This window comes from Bactrocera latifrons, unplaced genomic scaffold (genome assembly GCF_001853355.1).
Source record: "Bactrocera latifrons isolate USDA-ARS-PBARC rearing strain unplaced genomic scaffold, ASM185335v1 scaffold_138, whole genome shotgun sequence".
Lineage (NCBI taxonomy): Eukaryota > Metazoa > Arthropoda > Insecta > Diptera > Tephritidae > Bactrocera > Bactrocera latifrons.
In genome coordinates this window covers 696,369-720,405 of record NW_017534830.1, presented here as the reverse complement: position 1 = coordinate 720,405, position 24,037 = coordinate 696,369, and the positions used below count along the sequence as shown (strand labels likewise).

General features: G+C 37.8%; 1 protein-coding gene across 4 annotated transcripts in view; it reads left to right on the top strand.

The window, feature by feature from the left end:
- LOC108965258 (acetyl-CoA carboxylase) overlaps window positions 1-24,037 on the top strand; it is a 28,294-nt gene that overhangs the window by 2,648 nt on the left and 1,609 nt on the right. Inside the window, exons 1-18 of one of the 4 annotated variants that reach the window (XM_018927527.1) lie at window positions 4,438-4,515; window positions 9,133-9,644; window positions 9,761-10,026; window positions 11,650-11,774; window positions 16,508-16,874; window positions 17,201-17,489; window positions 17,581-20,236; window positions 20,310-20,484; window positions 20,558-20,829; window positions 20,894-21,152; window positions 21,222-21,584; window positions 21,655-21,957; window positions 22,029-22,199; window positions 22,263-22,691; window positions 22,764-22,851; window positions 22,935-23,111; window positions 23,300-23,493; window positions 23,555-23,965. In XM_018927527.1, coding sequence (XP_018783072.1) covers window positions 9,512-9,644; window positions 9,761-10,026; window positions 11,650-11,774; window positions 16,508-16,874; window positions 17,201-17,489; window positions 17,581-20,236; window positions 20,310-20,484; window positions 20,558-20,829; window positions 20,894-21,152; window positions 21,222-21,584; window positions 21,655-21,957; window positions 22,029-22,199; window positions 22,263-22,691; window positions 22,764-22,851; window positions 22,935-23,111; window positions 23,300-23,493; window positions 23,555-23,965 — 6,678 coding nt within the window. In that variant the 5' untranslated portion in view covers window positions 4,438-4,515; window positions 9,133-9,511. Of the gene's footprint in view, window positions 1-4,264; window positions 4,516-9,132; window positions 9,645-9,760; window positions 10,027-11,649; window positions 11,775-13,651; window positions 14,160-16,507; window positions 16,875-17,200; window positions 17,490-17,580; window positions 20,237-20,309; window positions 20,485-20,557; window positions 20,830-20,893; window positions 21,153-21,221; window positions 21,585-21,654; window positions 21,958-22,028; window positions 22,200-22,262; window positions 22,692-22,763; window positions 22,852-22,934; window positions 23,112-23,299; window positions 23,494-23,554; window positions 23,966-24,037 lie in introns of those variants that run through there. The other 3 variants (XM_018927529.1, XM_018927530.1, XM_018927531.1) reach the window with 3 other exon arrangements.

The following is a 24,037-nucleotide window of genomic DNA, read 5'->3' as shown; positions in this document are numbered from 1 at the left end:
TACGTGGCCCCATGTTGCCTACGCAATACTGCGACGCTAGCCTCTATGGCTGTGCAATCAGCAGATAGCTCGCGCGCTGCGCCGCCACCCACCTCGAGTGGCCAACAGAGGACCTCCACGGTGCCCCTGAGCTTAACACTAAATATAGGTGCGCTACTTCGTGGTGAAAACCGTTTGGTGCTAGGCGACTTTAACGCGCACCACGATCTTTGGCATTCCTGTCTGTCAAATGACCGTAGGTGGATGGAACTGGCGGAACAGATTGACGATTCGAAATTCTGCACAATGAATGCCGAAGTCCCCACCAGAGTTATGGGCACTTGTAGTAGCTCGCCCGATATTACAATCGCTAGCGGTGGTCTGATAAATAGCATAACCTGGCGACCTATGCTATCTCTCGCATCAGACCATCTACCCATATTTATCTCGATCGAGAAACCTGCCGATTTCGTCTCTGTGGACAACCGCACCTTCAACAAAGCTAACTCTGTCGGCTTCACAGAATTTACTGAGAGCACCTTCAACGCTCTACCCATTCCTACGGACGTATGCGTTGGCGAACGTAAATTCCGCAAGGTGATCGCAGCAGCTACCGCTCGCTTCATACCAGCTGGACGAATAGCGGAATAGCGAAGCAGCCGCTTTAGCTAATGAGCGCGACACCTTACGCCATGCCGATCCCGGGGATCCCCGAATAAGGGMTCTCAATTTGGAGATTCGGCGTATGGTAAACCAGCATAAGCGGACGAAATGGATAGAGCACCTGAAGTCCTGCAACGTCTCCACCGATGTGAGTAAGCTTTGGGCTACTGCCAAAGCTTTGTCCAACCCGAAGAGTCACGACGACCGAGTTGAAGTTCAATTCAATGGTCATGCCTCTTCGGACCCGAAGAAGTGCGCGAGCTATTTTAGCCGGCARTTTACACTGCACCCTTCGGTAGACAAAGACAAACGATGTGTTAACCGACGGCTGCGCAAAATGCCAAACGACGGCGCGCCACTTATTTTCACCGATGAAGAGGTTCAGGGTGTCGTCAACAAAGCAAAATCTTCCAAATCCATTGACCCTGATGGAATCAACATGCTAATGCTAAAGCATCTAGGCTTGGCGGGAGTAAAATATCTCACCAAGGTCCTCAACCTGACGCTAACCACTCTTCAAATACCCGATGTATGGAAAGTCGGAAGAGTGGTCCCACTACTGAAACCTGGGAAACCCGCCAACAAAGGAGAATCTTATCGCCCGATAACTCTCCTCTCCCCAGTAGTGAAGACACTTGAAGCCTTGTTACTCTCGACCTTCACTCACCACCTGAGCCTAGCCAGCCACCAGCATGAATTCCGTAAAATGCACAGTACCACCACAGCACTTAGCGTCATAAACGCTCAGATAGTTCGTGGCCTCAACCAGAAACCACCCTGTGAGAGAGCGATCCTCGTAGCGTTGGACCTGTCAAAAGCTTTTGACACGGTCAATCACACAWCGCYACTGCAGGACATTGAGAAAACCACGCTTCCTCCAGGGCTCAAGAGGTGGACCCTGAACGGTCGCCAATCATCCGTACTATTTCGACGCGCAACATCTAAACTGACATCATATTCACGAACTGGACGAAGGAGTATAGACTGGAACTTAATATTGCAGGCGACGGCGTCAAAATTCCGACTGTCAATAACCCTAAAATTTTAGGTGACATCTTCGACAGTCTATGCTCCTTCTCTCCACATACGACCGCGATTATCGCCAAAGTACACAGCTGCAACAAAATCCTCAAGTCGCTAGCCGGCAGCACATGTGGAAAAGTCAAAGAAACGTTGTTGGCAACTTACAAGGCAATCGGCCGGCCGGTCCTYAACTATGCAGCACCCATATGGTCGCCTGGATGCARTRGCACGCAGATGAGGAAACTACAGACCTGCCAGAATACAGCACTCCGGACCACGACGGGATGCCTCCTGATGTCTCCCATCGAGCACCTACATAGCGAGACGCTTATGCTCCCAGTTAAGGAGCATAATGAACTCCTCTCCAAGCAGTTCCTGTTGCAGTCATCTGCTTGGAGCGGAACCGCCTCCTAGGAGCATCAAGAGGTCATTCCTTGATCACGTCGACGACATCGAACAATACGCCGACAGGACCTCGAACGCTACAGACTTCCGACAGGCACTGACCGCCATTCACAGTGGAGCCGTCAACACCTTCACCGACTCCCTCCCCGYGAATGGCGTACTTGGAGTCAAATCACCACCCATAGCAGACAAAGAGCTCGAATTGCCACGAGAAACGCGAGTGACCCTTGCGCAACTTCGTTCTGGATATTGTAGCAGGTTAAACTCCTACCTATCCAGTATAGACCCTGACATACCCAACGTATGTCCTGCATGCAACGAGTCTCCGCATGACACTGACCACCTCTTTGCATGCCCAACCAACCCCATCCATCTAACACCCTTTTCCCTCTGGTCCGACCCTGTCGAAACAGCACGTTTCCTGGGCCTCCCGTTAGATGACATCGACGACAACACAGATAACCCTCACCATCCCAATGGGGACTGATAACCGTTAAAGCAACAACAACAACATGGACCCAAATCCTACTTATCCAAAAACGACCATCATGCAACGAGTCCCCGCATGACTCTAACCACCTCCTAGCATCCACATTTGACACTCCTCCTCCTATGGTCTGACCCCGTCGAAACATCACGTTTCCTGGAATACAGTTGGATGATCTCGATGACAACTTAACTGAACCTAACCACCCTTACGGCGACTAGCTAACCGTTACAACTACAGTATTTGCTTAAATTGGAACAGAGTAGCATATAGCTGTTATTCAACTCAAATTGCCAAATAAATCAAGATAATGGCGGAACACAATGCTCGCGACAGACTGCAGCAKCACGACAGTGAACTGAAAATGGCGTTGTGAATCCTACTACATGAACGTTTGTGAGAGGGCAGCAACATAGCAATGGCCGGCATGTACACAAAACAACTCAGTTTTCCATTTTGCATGTACACAATCTCGTTGTGGCCATACTAATACCTTGCACTTCAATGAAATTTTAATATTTTGTTCAAAGTGAATTTTTTAAGCAAAATATAAGTAAATTGATATATTTATTTGTTTTAAGTTATCAATTGTTATTATAAATGATGTAACAGAGCTATTTTATGCTTTTATTTGTACCCACTCCTCCCACTCTACCTCATCTCTCTATCTGCCATTCTACTGTCAACTCGACTGTCGTTGGCAAATATAGGATTAAATTGAAGTTAGCGAGAACGACAACTGTCGGCCTGCAGTCGTGTAGTCGTGTAGCTGTCAAAATAGGTCCGTCCATAAGAACGTGTGTATTTTAATATTTGACAGATGTCGTTTGCAGCCTGTCGCGAGCATTGTATTCAACACATAAAGATGTTATGTTATACAAATTGCATAATATTTCAAAATATAACACTACCACTGGTCTAATTTTTCTTTTGTTTTTGTTTTTTTTTTTTTGTTTTTTGTAATGTCTTATATGCATATAATTTTTATCCTTAAATGAATACAAGTTTCAGTCCACATCGGTTGAAAAGTTTCCACGGCAGAACCAAATACCCACTAAATATTATTAGTAAACGATTCAGAGGATGAGCAGCTACTTGTTTGAAAAATAAACTCTTTTTTATGAATATGAGTTGAACAACCTTTGGATTATTTGTTGTAGATGATCAAATAAGTTTGTGAAACTCTCAATGTATGTGTGTTGTTTGTGCATGTGTCGAATGTAGTTTAACACTAATCACAAATTCAAACTAATCAGGTGGCACTTATTACACAACATATACATAATACATATGCAAATGAAAGAAATTTTTATTAATGTATCGATTTCAAGTATAATTGTAAAAGGCCTATTTATTTCAAATAAATGTCAAACATTACAAAGCATTCACATAAGTACATATTCATGTGATAAGCAGCTAGTCGCACGCGTTCTGAATGCTTCCTCCGGAGCAACCGCAAGCTGTTTTATATAGGTACATAAGAACTACTGTATATAATTATAACTGTGTATGTATGACCGTGCTCCTTCATAAATATGCACCTGTGCATGTGCTTATGTATATCTGTATGCATTTGTATATCTCTAAGCGATCGGCAACAAAACAGTGGCTTAGACGGGCGCTTGGCACAGCACAACGGCACGCACCACAGCTCAGCTCATCACAGCGCAGTGGCGCGCCACACTCAAGGCGGCAATACAATTCAATCCAAGTCAATTGCCAGCAGTAGGTCAAGCGTATGTGATAACATTGTTGAATGGTGGATTTCAAGTTTCAGTTACCGCTCGACCGCCGACCACTCAAGAAGTTCACAAAAATTTTCGTTTGAATGCCGTATAAACAAAACGCATATACACAGCCAAGCTAATCGTACTATAAGTGATCGTGTATGGGAAATGTGCTTTCATTGAGGCATAGTCGGCTTTTAAAAACGCTGCGAGTTTTGCTAAATTGGAAATGTGCGTATTAACTGCTTTTTGAGTGTTATTTTGGCATGCAAATATTATACGTATCGTATATAAAGTTTATTCAATAATTCAGTGAAATATTTGCGCCAAATTCAGTGACAACTAAGGTTAAAAGAAGTAAAAACAATACAAACGCTTGAATGCAAATTCATATTAGTTAAAACACTTGATGCTATACAAATCGATTGCGAAATATTCGAGGATTATATATAATAATATAAATATAATATTTTTGTGTTAATAACGTATGTGTGTTAATTAGAGTATGTTGTAAGAAACCCGCAAATGTACTTATGTATGTATGTATGTCCCCAATTGTACATATGTACATATGTTTCCAAGGCCTGCAGTCATATCCGGCCAAGGATTGTTGGCGTATGAGCGTTCCAAAAAATATATATGTGAAATGTTTTGAGATGTTGAAAATAGTACAATAACAACGTTAATTATGTAAATAACTCTTCAAAAATATTTCTTTTGAGTAAATTCATGCATTTTGTGCCGAGGGCTTCAGAAAGATATAATTCAAAGAATTCATTATTTGAGATTTTTAATAAAAAAAAAAAACATGTAGCTTCTCGAAAGTAAGCGATAAAATCATATATAAAATAAATTAAAAGTTACATAAAACTTTAAAAATGATAAAATAATATATAAAAATCAGAATATTCCATAAAAAGTTGCTAAAGATTAAATTAGCTTTTTATACCCTGAACAGGTTGCCACTAAGCTTCTAACTCCCTACAAAATATATCTAGAATATAAATAATCTGAATGGCGAGCTGTATATCGATTTAGCCATTTCCGTCTGTTTTTCAAATATCTATTTGAAATTTTGCATAAGTTAAGTATGAAAAACTTCACGACATTTGACACAGATTACTGTCCACGGTAACGCTACAATCGCCAGACAAATTGATCAGTTTGGACCACTGTAGCATGTAACTACTATTTAAAATCATTGATAAAAACTAAAATAAGATTTTTTTATCATTTTCTTAAAAAAATACACTTAAGAAGGTTGTTGTGAATAGCCACAGTTAAAGTTTTCTCTTGTTTACTTTAAAAATATATTTGTATTCCTGATTTTACATTAAATATCGGTTTTATTACAAAAGTGTATAAACAAAATACAATGTTTGCGATTAAAATTATTTTTTTATAAAAATATTATTTTTAACTCAAACTTATTTTGAAAAAATATTGTTTTTAATCTAACATTCGTTTTATAACATAAAAACACAATATTGCATTTGAATATAAAAATGTAAATTCATTGTGTGACATGCGTATACACATCACATGTGTTTGTATACACGTTTTTATTACACGTGTGTGCTTATTTGTATGCAGATCACAGTTCAGATTTGTATGTTGCATAAAAAAATTCTCACTTTCTTACTGTTGTTGTCCAATTAATTTTATTTCTAAGTAGATATACTATAAACCATCGCAAAAACCATATTATATATTTCCTGTATCTAGTATAAGTATGTACATAGATAGATAGATAGATAAATAATTGAGGAATGCACCGCGACCTTAGGTCTGTTGTGCCCTCTCCTAACTCACCCCAGCATGTTGATGAAGTCCAATATCCTGCTGGGTGCTAGTGAAGCGATGTGATCCCTATCCGGAAACATGGATTCAAGGGTCGTTGACCTGCGTCTGCAGACTGCGATGTAGTCGATTAGCAGGTGCTCCGGGGTTTCAGGCTCCCTGTCGCAAAACCGGCCTTTTCAAATTGCAGTGGGTAACTGCACGGTAAATTATGTACATCCATTCATATGTATATATTATACAGATGAATCGTTGTGTCTGATCAGGGGACACAATAGACCTTAGGTCGTGGTGCAACCCCGCCAATAAGCATAAAAAATGTATCTCTTATTTTACAGTTATTTTTAAGTATTATTATAAGATAGTAATAATTTTACATGAGTAAAGTTATGTACATATGTGTTTATATATGTATGTACATATGTACATATGTAGTATACTTGAATGCACTTGCCTGTTTATATATGTATGTACACTGGTGTATCGTATGATCGTTTTATAATACTGTTTATTATTTATACATACACTTCCACACTAATGAATATTTACATACGTATAAACATATATTTGTATTTCCATGCTATTATATACATACATATGTATATATGCACATAGTAACATATATTCCGTGCAGTAGCTACGCAATCGATTACATTTCCAAATCACTTATACGCCCTGCCTCATTATTTTACGTCAATTCTGAGTGACGTTTGGAAATAATTTCCTTTTTCTAAATTGTTGTTGTTAATAATTCCAATTCAAGTAATAAATTCTAAATTAATCGATTTTGTGGATTGTATTTTTTTATATAATTATGGCGCTTGAACAACAATAACATAGTTATTCTTCGTTGAAATGCTTCCAATAAATTTATATGCGCTATTGCAATTCAATTAATTAAAAACAAAAAGTGTCTTTATAAATTACAGTAAAGGCAGTGATAACAAGTGAATTGCGGATTCACTGCTATTTTTAAGCCACTAGCTTTGTAAACACTATTGGCTTATCACTAAAAATTTGAAGGGTACGCCAATGTTAATTTTAAATGGAAAAATGCAGATTTGATTTGTGATAAGCATTCGATTTCGTACAATATGGATGGCAAACTAAAATAGATTTAGATAGATATGTAGATAGATGTTTTATACATACATACATATGTATATTTGTATTATGAAGAGCACAGATTTTAAATACAATTTTTGATGTTTTTCTTATCAGAAGCTGGTAGTTTTACTGGCTTAAAGTGACTAAGCAATTAAGATTTCGTTTTAATCGTTTTTGATTTTGCTCAGCTTTATTAAAACGCATACATAACTATTATTTCACAAAATTTCAATTTAATTTTTAAAATAATTTCAATCTTTGCGACAGACACAACTGCTTTCTAATTTTACATAAATATTTTTGCATTAATATGGAAATTTTACGATATTTTTGTATCATGATTAAGTTAGCAATAATTAAATGAGTTAACTGACACTCATTCCAAATAAAAAAGCAAACAAAAAAAATCGTTTTACCTACATTTACTTATACAATTCTATTTATAAGCGTTAGGCAAGCGTTCATTAGCTTAAAATTGATGCAATCTTCTTTTATTTTTAAATAATATGAAAAATTGCATACAAAATGATGTAGACATTGACCTAGCCTGGCAGTCAAAAAACGAAAAATATGTATACATATGTATGTATATAAAAAATGTACATACATAGTATGTGTGTATGATATGTATATGCGATCATTATGACTTTTGGACACCGCAATACCTTTAACTCAGTTCATATATTATATAGTATGTGCATATACCATGCGTACGTACACATGTACAAACGTATGTATGTATGAACACATGTGCATGGCTGTGTTCGCTTAACTTCTGTCTGTCCGTTTTTTCGCTTGAATTCATTATCATATATTCAACATTTCGCTTTTCTTTATGTTCTCAACTTCTTTCTTTCCAAATTGATGTGTTTGCATTTTATAGGTGTTTACATTAGATATGTCTAATTTTGAAACTTTTTTGTTTTACTTGATTTATTTTTATTAAATGTTCAACAAAGCTATAAAATTCCCACACATAAATCATTATAATGACCAACGTGACGTGCTGGGTCCATTTAGCAGATCCGTTTTTATGTCTGACCGTCCATCTATACGATACCCAAGAAGCTACTAATTCGTCGGGACCGTCAATATCAGACCACTATGGCTGCTATATGACTGCACAATAAAAATCAAGTTGTTGTGAGGAAAACCTTTTTGAGAAGATATCTTCGTGAAGTTGCATAAATTATTGTTCTACTTAACCCTACAATCTCCGAAGAAATTGTTCAGATCGGACCACTATAGCATATTGCGATCATATAAACTGACCGATGAAAGTCAAGTTAAAGATCTACGTAACAAATCGTTTTTCCTTATTAAGTAACATAATTTTGACTTTGTGGCTGTTTAACAAAAAATTGGCATTAACAGCCTGGCTAGAAAAAACTAACAAAACGTTTTCCGTTTGCTGCAAACCTTTTGCCGTTACACAGCAATGTAATGAAGGGTATATGTATATCTTCGGTGCAGCCGAAGTTAACGTTTTTGTTTTGCTTCCGCACTTTAAACCTTTTCTCTTTCGCTTCATTTAAATATATTTGCTTACTTTTTTGCTTTGCTCTTAGCAACATCAACCGAAAAGAATATAATTAAAAAGAGATTTTGTTTGATATGACTTTCACATGCATATATTTATACATATTTACATATATATGCAAAATAGTATTAATATGCATATATATATATATTTCCTACCTTAACATGTGTTATGCATTTTATACTCGACAACATTTGCCCTTTGCTGCAATTTGAATTATTCGTTGCCGCTTTTAGGTTTTATCATTATTATTTGCCCATTAAATCGTATTTCCTATGCACACAAAAATAAGAACAAGAAAACATTGTACGCAACGCCAATAAATAAATATTTAATATTTATTAAAGAAAAAAAAAACGGTCTAATAGTGCCACACTTTCACCTTCCTCCTCTGATTCTAGCTACGATCGCTTAAAAGCTAAATGCACATACACTTAATAAAGTATGCACCTACATGCATTCATACGCATTTCGCATAGTGTTGTAAGCAATTGAGGCTCCAAACGGCCGTATGCACCAGCTCAACGCCTCGCTCGCCTTTATTTACCGCAATTCGTCACACAACATCCACCGAACTCTTCAATGCTCATGCGAGTCCAACGTTATTAACACAACAAAAACAAATTAATAGAAGTAAACATAATCTCCTAACAACAACAAGTGCGAACGTAACGTGCGTAAACGTAAACGAAATAGAGAGAAAAATAAAATTTCAATAGACGCTATTCAGGCTCACACACATCTTGCTGTAGCAGCATACCCAAATATTCACCTTAATCGATGCTCATCATCATCATAATACTGACAACATTATGTCTCGCTATCACAATCGTGTTGTCAGCGATTTCGCGCTCGGACAACGCTAATCGTAGCAATCAAGTCGTCGTATATGGCGAGCAGCTTAGCATAAAAAGTACTTATGTTAACGCATATATTATATTATATAAACATATTATGTGTTAACGTCGGGGCAAGTACAATTGAATTTATTTTGATTTTTTCTTTTTTTTTTCTGCTCTCACTTTACAGATAACAAAACATCGGGAGAGCCGCTAAAGGAACCGTCATCAAACAGCAGCAGCAACAACCACAGTGATTGTGTGAACCGCATTAAGAAAGTACAATTTTCGAATGAGAATATCACAATAGAGAATAATCATAACGACTTTGCTGCCAGCGGTCAACTATACCACAAGCATTGTAATAACCTTGAATTGAGTAGTAATAATAGTGAAAGTAGCAATAGCGAAATCAGCATGAGTAACGATACATCTACGGAGCGTCCCAGCTTTCTGGTAAGTTTGTTCATTTAAGAAGCTAAATATTTTTAAAGTTTTTACCCTTAAGTAACCCTAAAGCTTCGTAGAAAGCATAAATTCTTTAAAGACATCGCCTCGTTGATGTGTGACAGGACTTTGAAATAACGTTAGAAACAGGATAGCGGGCTATAACCAAGTTAACGGAGTACTAGTCCAACTTTGAATAACCGCAATCTTTAAGCACTTGGTTCAAGCTCTATGCTACACATGTTAGGCGAATGGGCAGATCTATAAGTCAGTATATACAACAGAGTTGCAGCAAATCTAAGAATACTGAGAAATGCTATCAGATTGACAACGCTTAGGCGGTTTAAAATTTGCCTCCGTTCCGGTTGCGTAGAACTGACTTTCGTGGGAACTGTTCCCAGAGAGTGTCGAGAATTATATATGAAATATTCTGTGTATTTGTTCAGCACTTAAAAAATAAATGTTTTGGATTTTTTATTTGACGCTATCAATTTTCTTCTGATTCCGAGCTGAGAGCTTTCATCCGATAATTTTGAGCTATAGATCCTGCGGATGTTATGAATCTCTTTGTTCACTTGAAGCTCAACTCATTCATCTCCGCATAATAGACATGACATAAGTTTGATTCTTTATCGCACATAAAAACGCAATTTTCCGCTTAAGTTTTCGATATTTGTCACTTGTCACAACGGTAGTCGGGTCTACATAACCGAAATTGAATGTTATTTACATACATCCTGGCACGGTCTATTATCACACATTACAACAACAACAAAATATATTTTACTTGACTACCATCATAGTCACATGAACGATTACAAAATAGTTTGTATGAAGCTTCGCAAAAATTTTCTCCACAACAGTTAAGTTTTACAAAACCGAGTACGAATGCAATTCAGATTAATATGATTCTGTACATTTACTTTTGAATCATACTGTCTACGAATACGGTTAAATTTGCTTTTACTTTATGCGTAAATAATTTTAAATTATGCTTAATTAAACATCAGCACTTGGGAATGTTTTAATTTGAACACAATTCAAATGCAGACGACACACTTCCATACATATGTATATGTATGTACCGTTGCTGTAAGCGACAGTGCGTATAAGGAACGAAGTTCAATCGCAATGATAATGACTTGTGAATACACTAACCTAGGTACACTTTGGAAAAGTTGTTGTAACAAAAGATAAACGAATAAAGTACACTTTTCAAAGTATGTTCTACTCCCTGTAGAGCATTGGAGGTTATGTAGAAATAATTTCTTCTCGTCGTCTTGTATATTTATTTTGACAGGGACTCTTGATATGATAAACCCAAAATTTTTTTGGCCGATTTTTTAACTCCGTAAATAAAAAATAAAAAAAATCAAAATTAATTTATAAAAATTAAATTCCAATGTTATCCGATTTTTTAAATTTTTTTTTCCAAACAAAACTCTGGTCGATCTAACACCGGCACAAGCTTTATGTCATTTAAAATTGTTTTAGTAAAAAAAATTTAAACGAAAAAAATTTAAATTAAAAAAATTACACTTTTCTCATTCCGTAAAAAAGGACACTGACCCCTTTGTAAATTTGATTAATTTTACTTATCATATTTACTCACAAGCCTATTTCTTATTTTAGGTTGGAGAGGAAGTCGAAACCAATGGACATGATGAAGTCAGCGAAGCTAGCGATGAATTCCCACAAAAAATGCAAAACGAAATTCGTCCACAAATTGATTTGATGGAGCGTCGCAAACGTTTGAGGTACACATAAATAACTTTATGCATCTATAAATTTTTTGTTCAATAGCATTTTTATTAAAAATTTAAACGTTTTTGAGTTGTGATATTCACAATCCTATCTTTTGTAACACTTGAGAAGCGAACTCGAATGAGTTGAAACCAAATATTTCCGAATCCGATCCGATAATTTTAATTAATAAATTGCAAGGCAGGCGTTAGTAATATAGGTGATCCATTTCGTGTTTCCCTACTTTTTTAAGAAAAGCACAGAAACTTCAAATTTAATGGGAAATGTTTATTATCGTTCGAAGAAAATTCTGTGGCATTTTTCCAATTTTCGACGACTCGTTCGAGCATTTCGACCGGTAATTGGAGGATGACACTCGGTCTGAATCGAAGCAGGATTTTCCGCATACATATCCCCACAGGGAATAGTCTAACCGGTTGATATCACATGATCTTGGTGGTCAATCGACCGGCCCAAAACGTGAAATTATATGTTAACCGAAGTGTTCTTTCAATAAATCTATTAATTGATGCGATGTGCAGGAAGTGGCGCCATCTTGTTGAATCCAAATGTCGCTGAGATCACTAAGTTTCCTGAGTCTATTTAACTATATCCGCCTATCTGCCACAATATACTAGTCCCTCAATTTTTGAAATAACGATCTGAAATTTTGCACACATCCTTTTCTACCTAAGAAGCTGCGCGGTTATTGAAACAGTCAATATCAAGCCACTATAGTATATAGCTGCCATACAAACTGGCTTATGTGGATAACTTTTTTACTTGTCGAGGTATTTTACGAAATTTGGTGTGGACAATCGTGCAATATCCGCACATATTGTTCAGATCGGATCACTGTATCATTTAGCTATCACAAAAACTGATCAATCAAAATCATATAGAGATCTTTTTACAAAATTTTAGTCCATAAGAAATGCGCCTCTGAAGGCTTTTTAGTGCAGCCAAAGTGAACGTTTGTTCTTGTTTTCATTTCTAATATTTGTCACAAATATATTTGCACATTTGGAAACGTAATTCATAGTATCTCCAAATGATGCTTCTTTAACCATATGGTTGTACAATAATTCAATTATGACATGATCACAATCTATTGCAAGCTCTCCTTGTTGAAAAATGATAACAACTTATTGGTATATATGGAACAATATACATACAAATATACAAAAATACACTTTCAGCATAGAGTATTCTCTGAGAGCATAATAATAGACTATGCACAAGAGATTATGCCGGCAAAACGCCAGGCAATGAGTGGCCATGCGGGCGCAGTCTCTGCGCCGTCAAAAAATAAACAGTATAATGGGAGTATTTAATTCACACTGTATTGCAAATACCCCACCGGCGGTTGTCAATTTTTTCAGTTTAGTTGTCATTTTTTGCTGTCATTTTATTTGTTGTGCTATTACGCATTGATTTCCGCTAAGAAAATAAAGTAAATTCTTTAAATATATGTATGTAGTGTGTGCAATGTAAATGAATGAATAAACGGGCCAAACATAAATATGCAATGGATACGTTTAACGACCGGTTTGTTGCGGCCAATATCAAAGCTGAGCAGCTACAGGTGACTACGGCAAAATGATTTTCAACATTTTATCGTTACTTAAGTGCGTACATATGTATGTATGTAGATATGCATGCATGTATGTAGCAAGCGTGAGCGCCACAGCTGATTGGGGCTGCCTCCAACTATTTACGTAAATAATAAAGACTTGATATGAGTACACACAAACAGATGGGAGTGAGAATTTTTGCTGAAACGTGCACATATCGTACACGTCTGAATCGTATGTTTACCCATATTCGCATTCAACGAAATTATACACCAGTAACTGCGGTAACAATGTCAGTTACACTTGGAACGTCGTGTCGTACAGTAACCGCTGTGGAAAGCAATCACATTATAGTGTCTAATTGTGTTTAATCGTGGGTTCCTCGTTGTCAAGGATATTTTCTCTGTGTACATACAAACATATCTATGTATGTGGTGTGTGTGCAAGTCGCAAAAGTTGAGTTGTTAGTTTTGACGGATTTCTATGCACGCATATAACATTTATGTTAGTGGCGTTTTTAAAGTGGTTATTTGAAATGATGAAACCAAGCACTAGACGCTTCACTATCGGCGAACCAGCCGATGAGGAATCAGAGCTAACTGTGCATTCTAATGCCTCAACTCCCATCATTGTTGTAGATGAGCATACGAGTGATGCACCTAAACATGCAACGCCCGACAATCAATTGGAAAAAAGTGTTTGCGCCAATTGTAACAACAACAATAATGTTGACTTTAGATGTAATTCATCACAAATGAATTTATCCTCAACGCAGAGAACGGATCTCTCCTTACTATCACCATCGCAGGCGCAAAGGACTATAAAGTAATGCTTAGATATATACATTCCTATACATAACTATTACTCATTAATTGCTTGTACTTTAAAATGTGCGCACATACTACGTATGTATATATATAATATATATATACATATATATCACATATATTGTACGTACTTCATACGTATTAAACTCAAAAGGGGACACTGTGTATTGAAAGTTACAAAATATAAAGGTTAAAACAATTTATGGCTTATTAAAAGTAATGAATTACCCTTAAGTGGTTGTAAAAATTGCAGTTAAGCAAAGTTCAAAAGTGGTATGCTTTTAATTGCTTAGAAAATTTTTATGAAAATGTTTAATTTTGAAGTCGCAAACATTATTTTTAAAAGCTTTGCTAAGAATTACTAATTCTTGTATTATTTCTTATACTTGAAAATTTATTTTATTAATGAAAATTTAGTTATAATAATATATTCTTTCCATTTTATATTTAATATATTGTATTTCGTCGTTTTTCTATCATATTAATATTTAAAATTGCGGTTTTAGTATAATGTTGAAAAGGATATTATCCTTTATTTAATTCAAAATGTTGACAGTAAGCGTTATTTTTTCGCAGTTTTTTACAAATATTAATTAAAAATATATACTGGCAGCAGCTTTTTCTTATTAATTTTAGTTGAACCCTTTTTTTAGTTTTTAAAGATTTCGTTTATTTATTATTTATAATTTCTTTGAGAGCTTACTCTTACTAATAATTTATTACCCTTTTGTACAGCTTTCAACTTCGAGCATTTTGTTAAATGCTGTATATAAACTCTGCATTGAAATCAATATATCATATATTATAAATATAGGTTGGAGTTTTTTAAAAAAATATTTTGAACCCAAATACACTATTGTATAAAAAGGATATATATACAAACTTATTATAACTTTTTTTTTTCTTCAAAAGAAAGTTATGAACAATTTTATCGATAACAAGACGAACTATGTGCTTAATTCTATGGAATAAACAATTTGTTTAATTTGTCAGTCACTTCGGCCATTAAGAGATACCTACACACCAAAATGGCATGCTACCCTGAAGTGGGCCATTACGAACTATGCCTTATCAGTGATTAAACTATTACCACATATACATACATATGTTATGTCGTTATGATACCAAAGAGTTGTGGTAACTGTATTGTTAAAAGAGAGAGATATGACGTAGAGCCAGAAAAAAATATTTTTTAAGATTCTGTTTTGTGCGGCCTTTTTTACATAGTTTTGATTTAATACAGTTTAAAAATAAAAATATTTTATTTCGCACGATTCAAAACTTTTTTGTTTTAAATTTATTTGCCAGTTTTATTTTTTGTGAAATAAAACATATCACGAATTTAGAATAAAATTAAAAAAAATGGAAAAAAACGTTGAAATCAATTAAAATATCTTTGAAATTAAAAAAAAAATCTTATTAATTAGATTGCTCATGGAACCGACTAATTTTTTTCAGTTTCATATATTTTAAAATAATTTACTTTATGAATCAAATATAAAAAAGTATATATGTATGTATACTATACATATATGAATTATTAAAAAATTTAACGTACTATTAACATCTTTGAAGGGAAAAACGATTGGTATTTTTTGAAAAAAAAAAAAATGTAATCAGGTATCTTAACCTAAAATTACCTAACCTGTACAAACAATATTTTTTTAATATGTTTTTATAAAATTGAATTTCTTCCAAATCTAATGTGCTCCAAACTGTATTCTAAATTATTATATTTTTAAACCAAATTTATTTATCATCATCACACTGTCACTGTCGCTTGCCATTTAAGTCGGAAGACATTGATGACCAATCGCAGATTACGAAGCCATCACATTGCCTTATTTGTTTTAATTTTGTTTTGTTTCCCACATAATTTTGACAACAAAATAAAGTTGTTGCCGAATATTTGGGACTCGATTTCTATTCTCCACTCGCTCTTTTTTACAAAGCTTAAAAATCAACAAACAGGTTAGCCATGCATGTACATATGTAAATGCAGAAGTACATACATATGTATGTAGGCATTTATGAGCTTTCTGGGTTTTATTTGATTTTACAGTATTCTTTTCATATTCAATTTACACCATCTCGGCCGAACGTATGGCGAGAGAAACTGGCCTCTGATTTTATGCCGTGATCTTGTGGGAAAAAATATTTTACACTCTGCTTTTAAACGAATAAATAAAAAAAAAAATTGTGCAGTGCATTTTTGGGACGAGCCAATTGGTTGTTTACACTTGCGTTTTCAGTTTCCTTTTTGACTCTTTGCCATTCACACTAGTAGTTTGGCTAAGTTAGAAATACGGTCAAAATGCATAATCATCATCTGTCTTTCGGTTTTAGGCCGAGCATGTCGCGTGGCACTGGTCTGGGGCAGGATCGGTATCAGGACCGCGATTTTCACATTGCCACACCGGAAGAGTTCGTCAAGAAGTTTGGTGGTACGCGTGTCATTAATCGTGTGCTTATCGCGAATAACGGTATTGCCGCTGTAAAATGTATGCGCTCGATACGTCGTTGGTCTTATGAAATGTTCAAAAATGAACGTGCTGTCCGTTTTGTTGTAATGGTCACACCAGAGGATCTTAAAGCCAATGCTGAGTACATCAAAATGGCCGATCATTATGTGCCCGTACCTGGTGGAGCAAATAACAACAACTATGCCAATGTAGAGCTAATCGTCGATATTGCACTTCGGACTCAAGTTCAGGTGAGTGAAGGCACTTATAAAGCATTTACTTATTAACTATATTTCATAATGTCGTACGATCGATTAGCGCGCATTTTCATGGTTATTCATTTAAAGCCAAAAAAAAACACACACATTTAATTAAATACGAAAATGTTTAAAGCTAACAAAACCGGTTTTCAGTGTAAACAAGATGGGAAGCTGCATTTTGTTTACACTTTTGTTCTGCCTTATATTTATTCACTGCTCGCATCGTGTAAGACTGATTTCACTGTCAATGTTAACGCGCTCATTTTATCTATAAACGTTGCCATCAATACGAAATTAATTTGACTACTTTCTTGCAGGCTGTCTGGGCTGGTTGGGGACATGCTTCGGAGAACCCGAAATTGCCCGAGTTGTTGAATAAGCAGGGTCTGGTCTTTTTGGGTCCACCGGATCGTGCTATGTGGGCGCTGGGTGATAAGGTTGCCTCCTCGATTGTCGCACAAACAGCTGATATACCCACACTGTCGTGGTCGGGTTCCGGACTGAAGGCGCATTACAATGGCAAGAAAATTAAGATTTCGAGTGAATTGTTTCAACGCGGTTGTGTCAGTAATGCTGAAGAGGGTCTGATAGCAGCAAAAAAAATTGGTAAGCGAAAGTTTTATGTACAAACTTAAAATAATTTTTCCCAAAATTCCCTAAAATTAACACTGTTGTTATAATTAATTTTTTCCTACAGGTTTCCCGGTTATGGTTAAAGCATCCGAAGGTGGTGGCGGTAAAGGTATTCGCCGTGTCGACAGCGAAGCCGAATTTCCAGCGCTCTTCCGTCAAGTGCAGGCCGAAGTTCCCGGTTCACCCATATTCGTAATGAAGCTGGCACGCGGAGCAAGACATCTTGAGGTGCAATTGCTTGCTGATCAGTATGGCAATGCGATAAGTTTGTTCGGACGTGATTGTTCTATACAGCGTCGTCATCAGAAGATCATTGAAGAAGCGCCAGCGATTGTGGCACAACCCGAAGTGTTTGAGGATATGGAGAAAGCCGCTGTACGTCTCGCAAAAATGGTTGGCTATGTAAGCGCCGGTACGGTGGAGTATTTATATGACTCAGATGGTCAATACTTTTTCCTTGAATTGAATCCGCGTCTACAAGTGGAGCATCCTTGCACAGAGATGGTAGCAGATGTGAATTTGCCAGCCGCCCAGTTGCAAATTGGTATGGGTATACCGTTATATCGTTTGAAAGATATTCGTCTCTTATATGGCGAATCGCCGTGGGGCTCTTCGGTTATTGATTTCGAAAATCCTGAGAATAAACCGCAACCATCCGGACATGTAATTGCTGCACGTATCACATCGGAAAATCCAGACGAAGGTTTCAAGCCCAGCTCTGGCACAGTACAGGAACTGAATTTCCGTTCGAGTAAAAATGTATGGGGTTACTTCAGTGTTGCTGCTTCGGGTGGTTTGCATGAATATGCCGATTCTCAGTTTGGCCATTGTTTCTCTTGGGGAGAAAATCGTCAACAGGCGCGTGAAAATCTAGTCATTGCGCTGAAGGAACTATCGATTCGTGGTGATTTCCGTACAACCGTTGAATATCTGATAACACTGTTGGAGACTAACAGCTTCTTGGATAATACCATTGATACTGCTTGGTTGGATGCTTTGATTGCGGAACGTGTACAATCAGAGAAACCCGATATTCTATTGGGTGTCGTTTGCGGTGCATTGCATATTGCAGATCGCCAGATCAGCGAAGCATTCTCCAGCTTTCAGACATCACTCGAGAAGGGTCAGATACAAGCCGCCAATACGCTGACAAATGTAATCGATGTAGAGCTGATAAACGAGGGTATGCGATATAAGGTGCAGGCCGCCAAAAGTGGCGCAAACTCTTACTTCCTACTCATGAATAACTCTTTCAAAGAAGTGGAAATACATCGTTTGTCTGATGGTGGGCTCTTAATATCATTAGAAGGTGCCTCTTTTACCACTTACATGAAAGAGGAAGTGGACCGTTATCGTGTGGTAATCGGTAATCAAACTTGTGTCTTTGAGAAAGAAAACGATCCCTCACTATTGCGGAGTCCATCAGCTGGCAAGTTGATTAATTTATTGATTGAAGATGGCGCACACGTTGCTAAAGGACAAGCCTACGCCGAAATTGAGGTTATGAAAATGGTTATGACACTCACGTCCCAAGAAGCGGGCACAGTTTCGTTCTTACGTCGTCCCGGTGCAGTGCTCGATGCTGGCTCACTTTTAGGCCATTTGGAATTAGATGATCCCTCATTGGTAACTAAAGCACAACCCTACAAGAATCCCTTCCCACTACCTGAGAATCCACAAGTGCCTGAGAAGCTGAATCGTGCGCACAACTTGTACAAATCCATTTTGGAAAATACCTTGGCCGGTTACTGCCTACCCGAGCCATATAATGCACAACGCTTACGCGATGTTATTGAAAAGTTCATGACCAGCTTGCGTGATGCTTCATTGCCCCTACTCGAACTGCAAGAGGTGATCGCCTCTATCTCGGGCCGTATACCTGTTTCTGTGGAGAAGAAAATACGCAAGTTAATGACTCTCTATGAGCGTAACATCACCAGTGTGCTCGCACAATTCCCCTCGCAACAAATTGCCGCAGTCATCGATAGCCATGCTGCTACATTGCAAAAACGCACCGATCGCGATGTCTTTTTTCTCACCACGCAGAGTATTGTACAGCTGGTGCAACGCTATCGCAACGGTATCAGGGGACGCATGAAGGCCGTGGTACATGAATTATTGCGTCAATACTATGAAGTGGAGTCGCAGTTCCAACATGGTCACTATGATAAATGTGTCGCTTTGGTGCGTGAGAACAGCAAAGATGATATGCAGAAGGTCGTGAACACTATATTTTCGCATGCGCAAGTCTCGAAGAAGAATCTACTAGTCACACTGCTGATCGATCATCTGTGGTCATTTGAACCGGGTCTAACTGATGAGCTGGCAAATACGCTGAGCGAATTGACTTCGTTAAATCGTGCCGAACACTCACGTGTCGCATTGCGTTGTCGCCAAGTATTAATTGCCGCCCATCAACCCGCCTATGAGCTGCGTCACAATCAAATGGAATCGATTTTCTTATCCGCAGTCGATATGTACGGACATGATTTCCACCCGGAGAATCTGCAACGGCTGATATTGTCCGAGACATCGATATTTGATATCTTACACGATTTCTTCTATCACACGAATCGTCAAGTCTGCAATGCTGCTTTGGAGGTGTACGTGAGACGTGCCTACACTTCATACGAACTCACCTGTTTGCAACACTTGGAGTTGTCGGGCGGTTTGCCATTGGTGCATTTCCAATTTTTGCTACCCACCGCACATCCAAATAGGTATGTAAGCAAAATGATCACTAACTTAGTCAAACTATTGCAACAAAAATATAAATTTCATAACGGTTTACAGACTGTTCCCACGCATATTGCAAGATGGCGAAGCTCGTGAAAAGCTACTCGGTTCTTCGTTCATGCGTACCGGTTGCATGGCAGCCTTCGATTCTTTTGATCATTTCGAAATGCACTCGGATGAAATTTTGGATCTGTTGGAGGACTATGCCTCACCTGCGTTTGTTAGCGCAAAGGTAATTTAAAATCCTCATTTTGTTATAAAATGCATCACTTTCTTTCATTGTGCTTTGATTTGAATATCCTCAGATTTTAGAAGCTGTTGATGCCGTTGATTCCATTTCTGACGGCCGTTTAAGCACATCCATCAATGTATCGCTTTCCGATCCCATTACACGCGCCAACGCTGTGGAAGAGGCGAAATCCACCGAGCCCATTCATATTATTAGTGTAGCCGTACGTGATAACGGTGATATGGATGATTTACAAATGGCGCACATATTTGGAAATTTCTGTAAAGAGCACCGTGATGAGCTATTCCAGCGTCGCATTCGTCGCATCACATTTGCCGCTTTGAAAAAGTAATTCAATATTCTCCTTAATTATATATAACCTGAATAATTTCATAAATGCCCTCGTTTATAGACGCCAATTCCCGAAATTCTTCACCTACCGTGCCCGCGACAATTTCGAAGAGGATAGAATATACCGTCACTTGGAGCCCGCTTGTGCTTTCCAACTCGAACTGAATCGTATGAAATCGTATCAATTGGAAGCATTGCCAACTGCAAATCAAAAAATGCATCTCTATTTGGGCAGAGCCAAGGGGTCGAAGAGCCAAGAGGTCACCGATTACCGTTTCTTCATACGTTCCATTATACGACATTCGGATCTGATCACCAAGGTAGATGCCAAATAAATTAAAAGAAATATTTTTCCACCATTAAGCTCTGCTTTATCTGTTACTTTCTAGGAAGCATCGTTTGAATATTTACAAAACGAAGGTGAACGTGTTTTGCTCGAATCAATGGATGAACTCGAAGTGGCATTCTCACACCCGCACGCCAAACGCACTGATTGCAATCATATTTTTCTCAATTTCGTGCCAACCGTTATAATGGATCCGGCGAAAATCGAGGAATCCGTTACAAAAATGATCATGCGTTACGGGCCACGTCTTTGGAAACTACGCGTACTGCAAGCTGAGCTGAAAATGTTAATCAGACAATCGCCGCAATCACCAACACAAGCCATACGCTTGTGTATTGCCAATGATTCCGGTTACTTCTTAGACATTGCCATGTACACCGAGGTCACCGATCCTGAGACGGGCATTGTAAGTAGCGAGCATGTAATTTGAAGCTTGAGTTTAAAAATAGTAAAGAAATTTCACATTTTTGTATTAGATCAAGTTCAAGGCTTACGGCGAAAAGCAAGGATCACTACACGGTCATCCGATTTCTACACCGTACATGACCAAAGATTTTCTGCAACAAAAACGCTTCCAGGCGCAACAGAATGGCACAACATATGTGTATGACATACCCGATATGTTCCGCCAAATGACCGAGCGCCATTGGAAGGAATACTCAAAGGCACGCCCCACCGTGGATATCAGAATACCGGACAAAATTTTGATTGAATGCATGGAATTGGTGTTGGATGATGATAATCTCGTTGAGATGCAGCGCCTACCAGGCGAAAATAACGTAAGCATTTCACCACCATTTCCACTACAATCTCAATAACCTAACATTTCCCAATTATCTTTCCAACGCAGTGTGGCATGGTTGCTTGGCGTATTGTATTGGCCACACCCGAGTACCCAGACGGCCGTGAAATTATTGTGATAGCCAATGACTTGACATATTTTATGGGCTCTTTCGGCATCAAAGAAGATATACTCTTCAATAAGGCATCGCAATTAGCACGCAGCAGAAGAGTGCCAAGGGTAAATTTGCGCTTCTACTCATAGAATCTTCCTTCTCTATTATATGCTTCCTAAACATTTCAGATTTACATTTCGGTGAACAGTGGCGCACGCATCGGTTTAGCCGAAGAGGTGAAATCGTTGTTTAGAGTGGCATGGGAAGATCCCGAAGAGCCCGACAAGGGTTTCAAATATCTCTATCTGTCCACAGAGGATTATAGTAAAATCGCCAATTTGAATTCGGTACGCGCCATACTGATCGAAGATGAGGGTGAACCCCGCTATAAAATTACCGACATTATCGGCAAGGAGGACGGTTTGGGTGTGGAAAACTTGCGCCATGCTGGTTTGATTGCCGGTGAGACATCGCAGGCGTATAATGAAATTGTCACAATGTCTTTGGTGACGTGCCGTACCATTGGTATCGGTTCGTATTTGGTGCGCTTGGGTCAACGTGTCATACAAATTGATAATTCGCATATTATACTGACTGGTTATGCCGCGCTCAATAAGGTGGGAAAGCTAAGATTTTTTCTCTCTGATTTTCTAATACTTATACATAATTCATATTATTTTGTTTAACAGTTGCTTGGTCGCAAAGTGTATGCTTCCAATAACCAGTTGGGTGGTGTACAAATCATGTACAACAACGGTGTCACACATAAGACTGAAGGTGTGTTTCTAGAATTTGTTGTTTATAGTTTTCGTTTTTTGTTTTTATATACGAATTTAACACGAATTATTTACCGTTAACAGCCATGGATCTCGACGGTGTGTATACGCTTCTCCAATGGCTTTCATACATTCCAGCATACATCGGTTGCGATTTGCCGATTGTATTGCCAAACGATCGCATCGATCGCTCTGTAGATTTTATGCCAACGAAATCGCCATATGACCCCAGATGGATGTTAGCCGGACGCGTGAATCCTGGTAATTATTGATTGTGTTTTTTTTTTTTTTTTTTGAAGTTTATGTGTTGTGTTAGTTTTCTGAATTAAGTTTTGATCGAATTTTGCCACCCACAAAAGGAAAATTTCAATTATGCCCGAATTTGTAATTAATATTTTTTTGGTATGCAAAATGCATTAAAATATTTTCCCATTTGTTTTGTTGTCTAGTTAATCCCAACGAATGGGAGAATGGCTTCTTCGATCGTGACAGTTGGGCTGAAATTATGCCGACCTGGGCGAAAACGGTTGTAACTGGACGCGCCCGCTTGGGTGGTGTGCCAGTTGGTGTTATTGCTGTTGAAACGCGTACGGTTGAGGTGGAACTACCAGCCGATCCTGCTAATTTAGACTCTGAAGCCAAAGTAAGCATTTAGATGCTTGCAAGAAAGATGCGATACGATTTTAACTAAATACACATTTCAGACACTTCAACAAGCCGGACAAGTCTGGTATCCAGATTCTTCATATAAGACAGCGCAGGCCATTAAAGATTTCGGACGCGAAGAGCTGCCATTGGTTATATTTGCTAATTGGCGTGGTTTCTCCGGCGGCATGAAGGACATGTACGAGCAAGTGCTTAAATTCGGTGCATACATTGTGGATGGCTTGCGTGAATACAAAAAACCGGTCATCATCTATCTACCACCAAATGCAGAGTTGCGTGGTGGTGCCTGGGCCGTCTTGGATTCACTAATTAATCCACGTTACATGGAAACCTATGCAGATCCAGAAGCACGTGGTGGTATTTTGGAGCCGGAGGGCTTAGTCGAAATTAAGTACAAAGAGAAGGATTTATTAAAGACAATTCATCGCTTGGATACTACGACCATTGCAGTGAGTCGACGCGACAAACCGTTTTGTGTATAAACATATATAATATTAAAACTTATTAATTTATTTGCATTT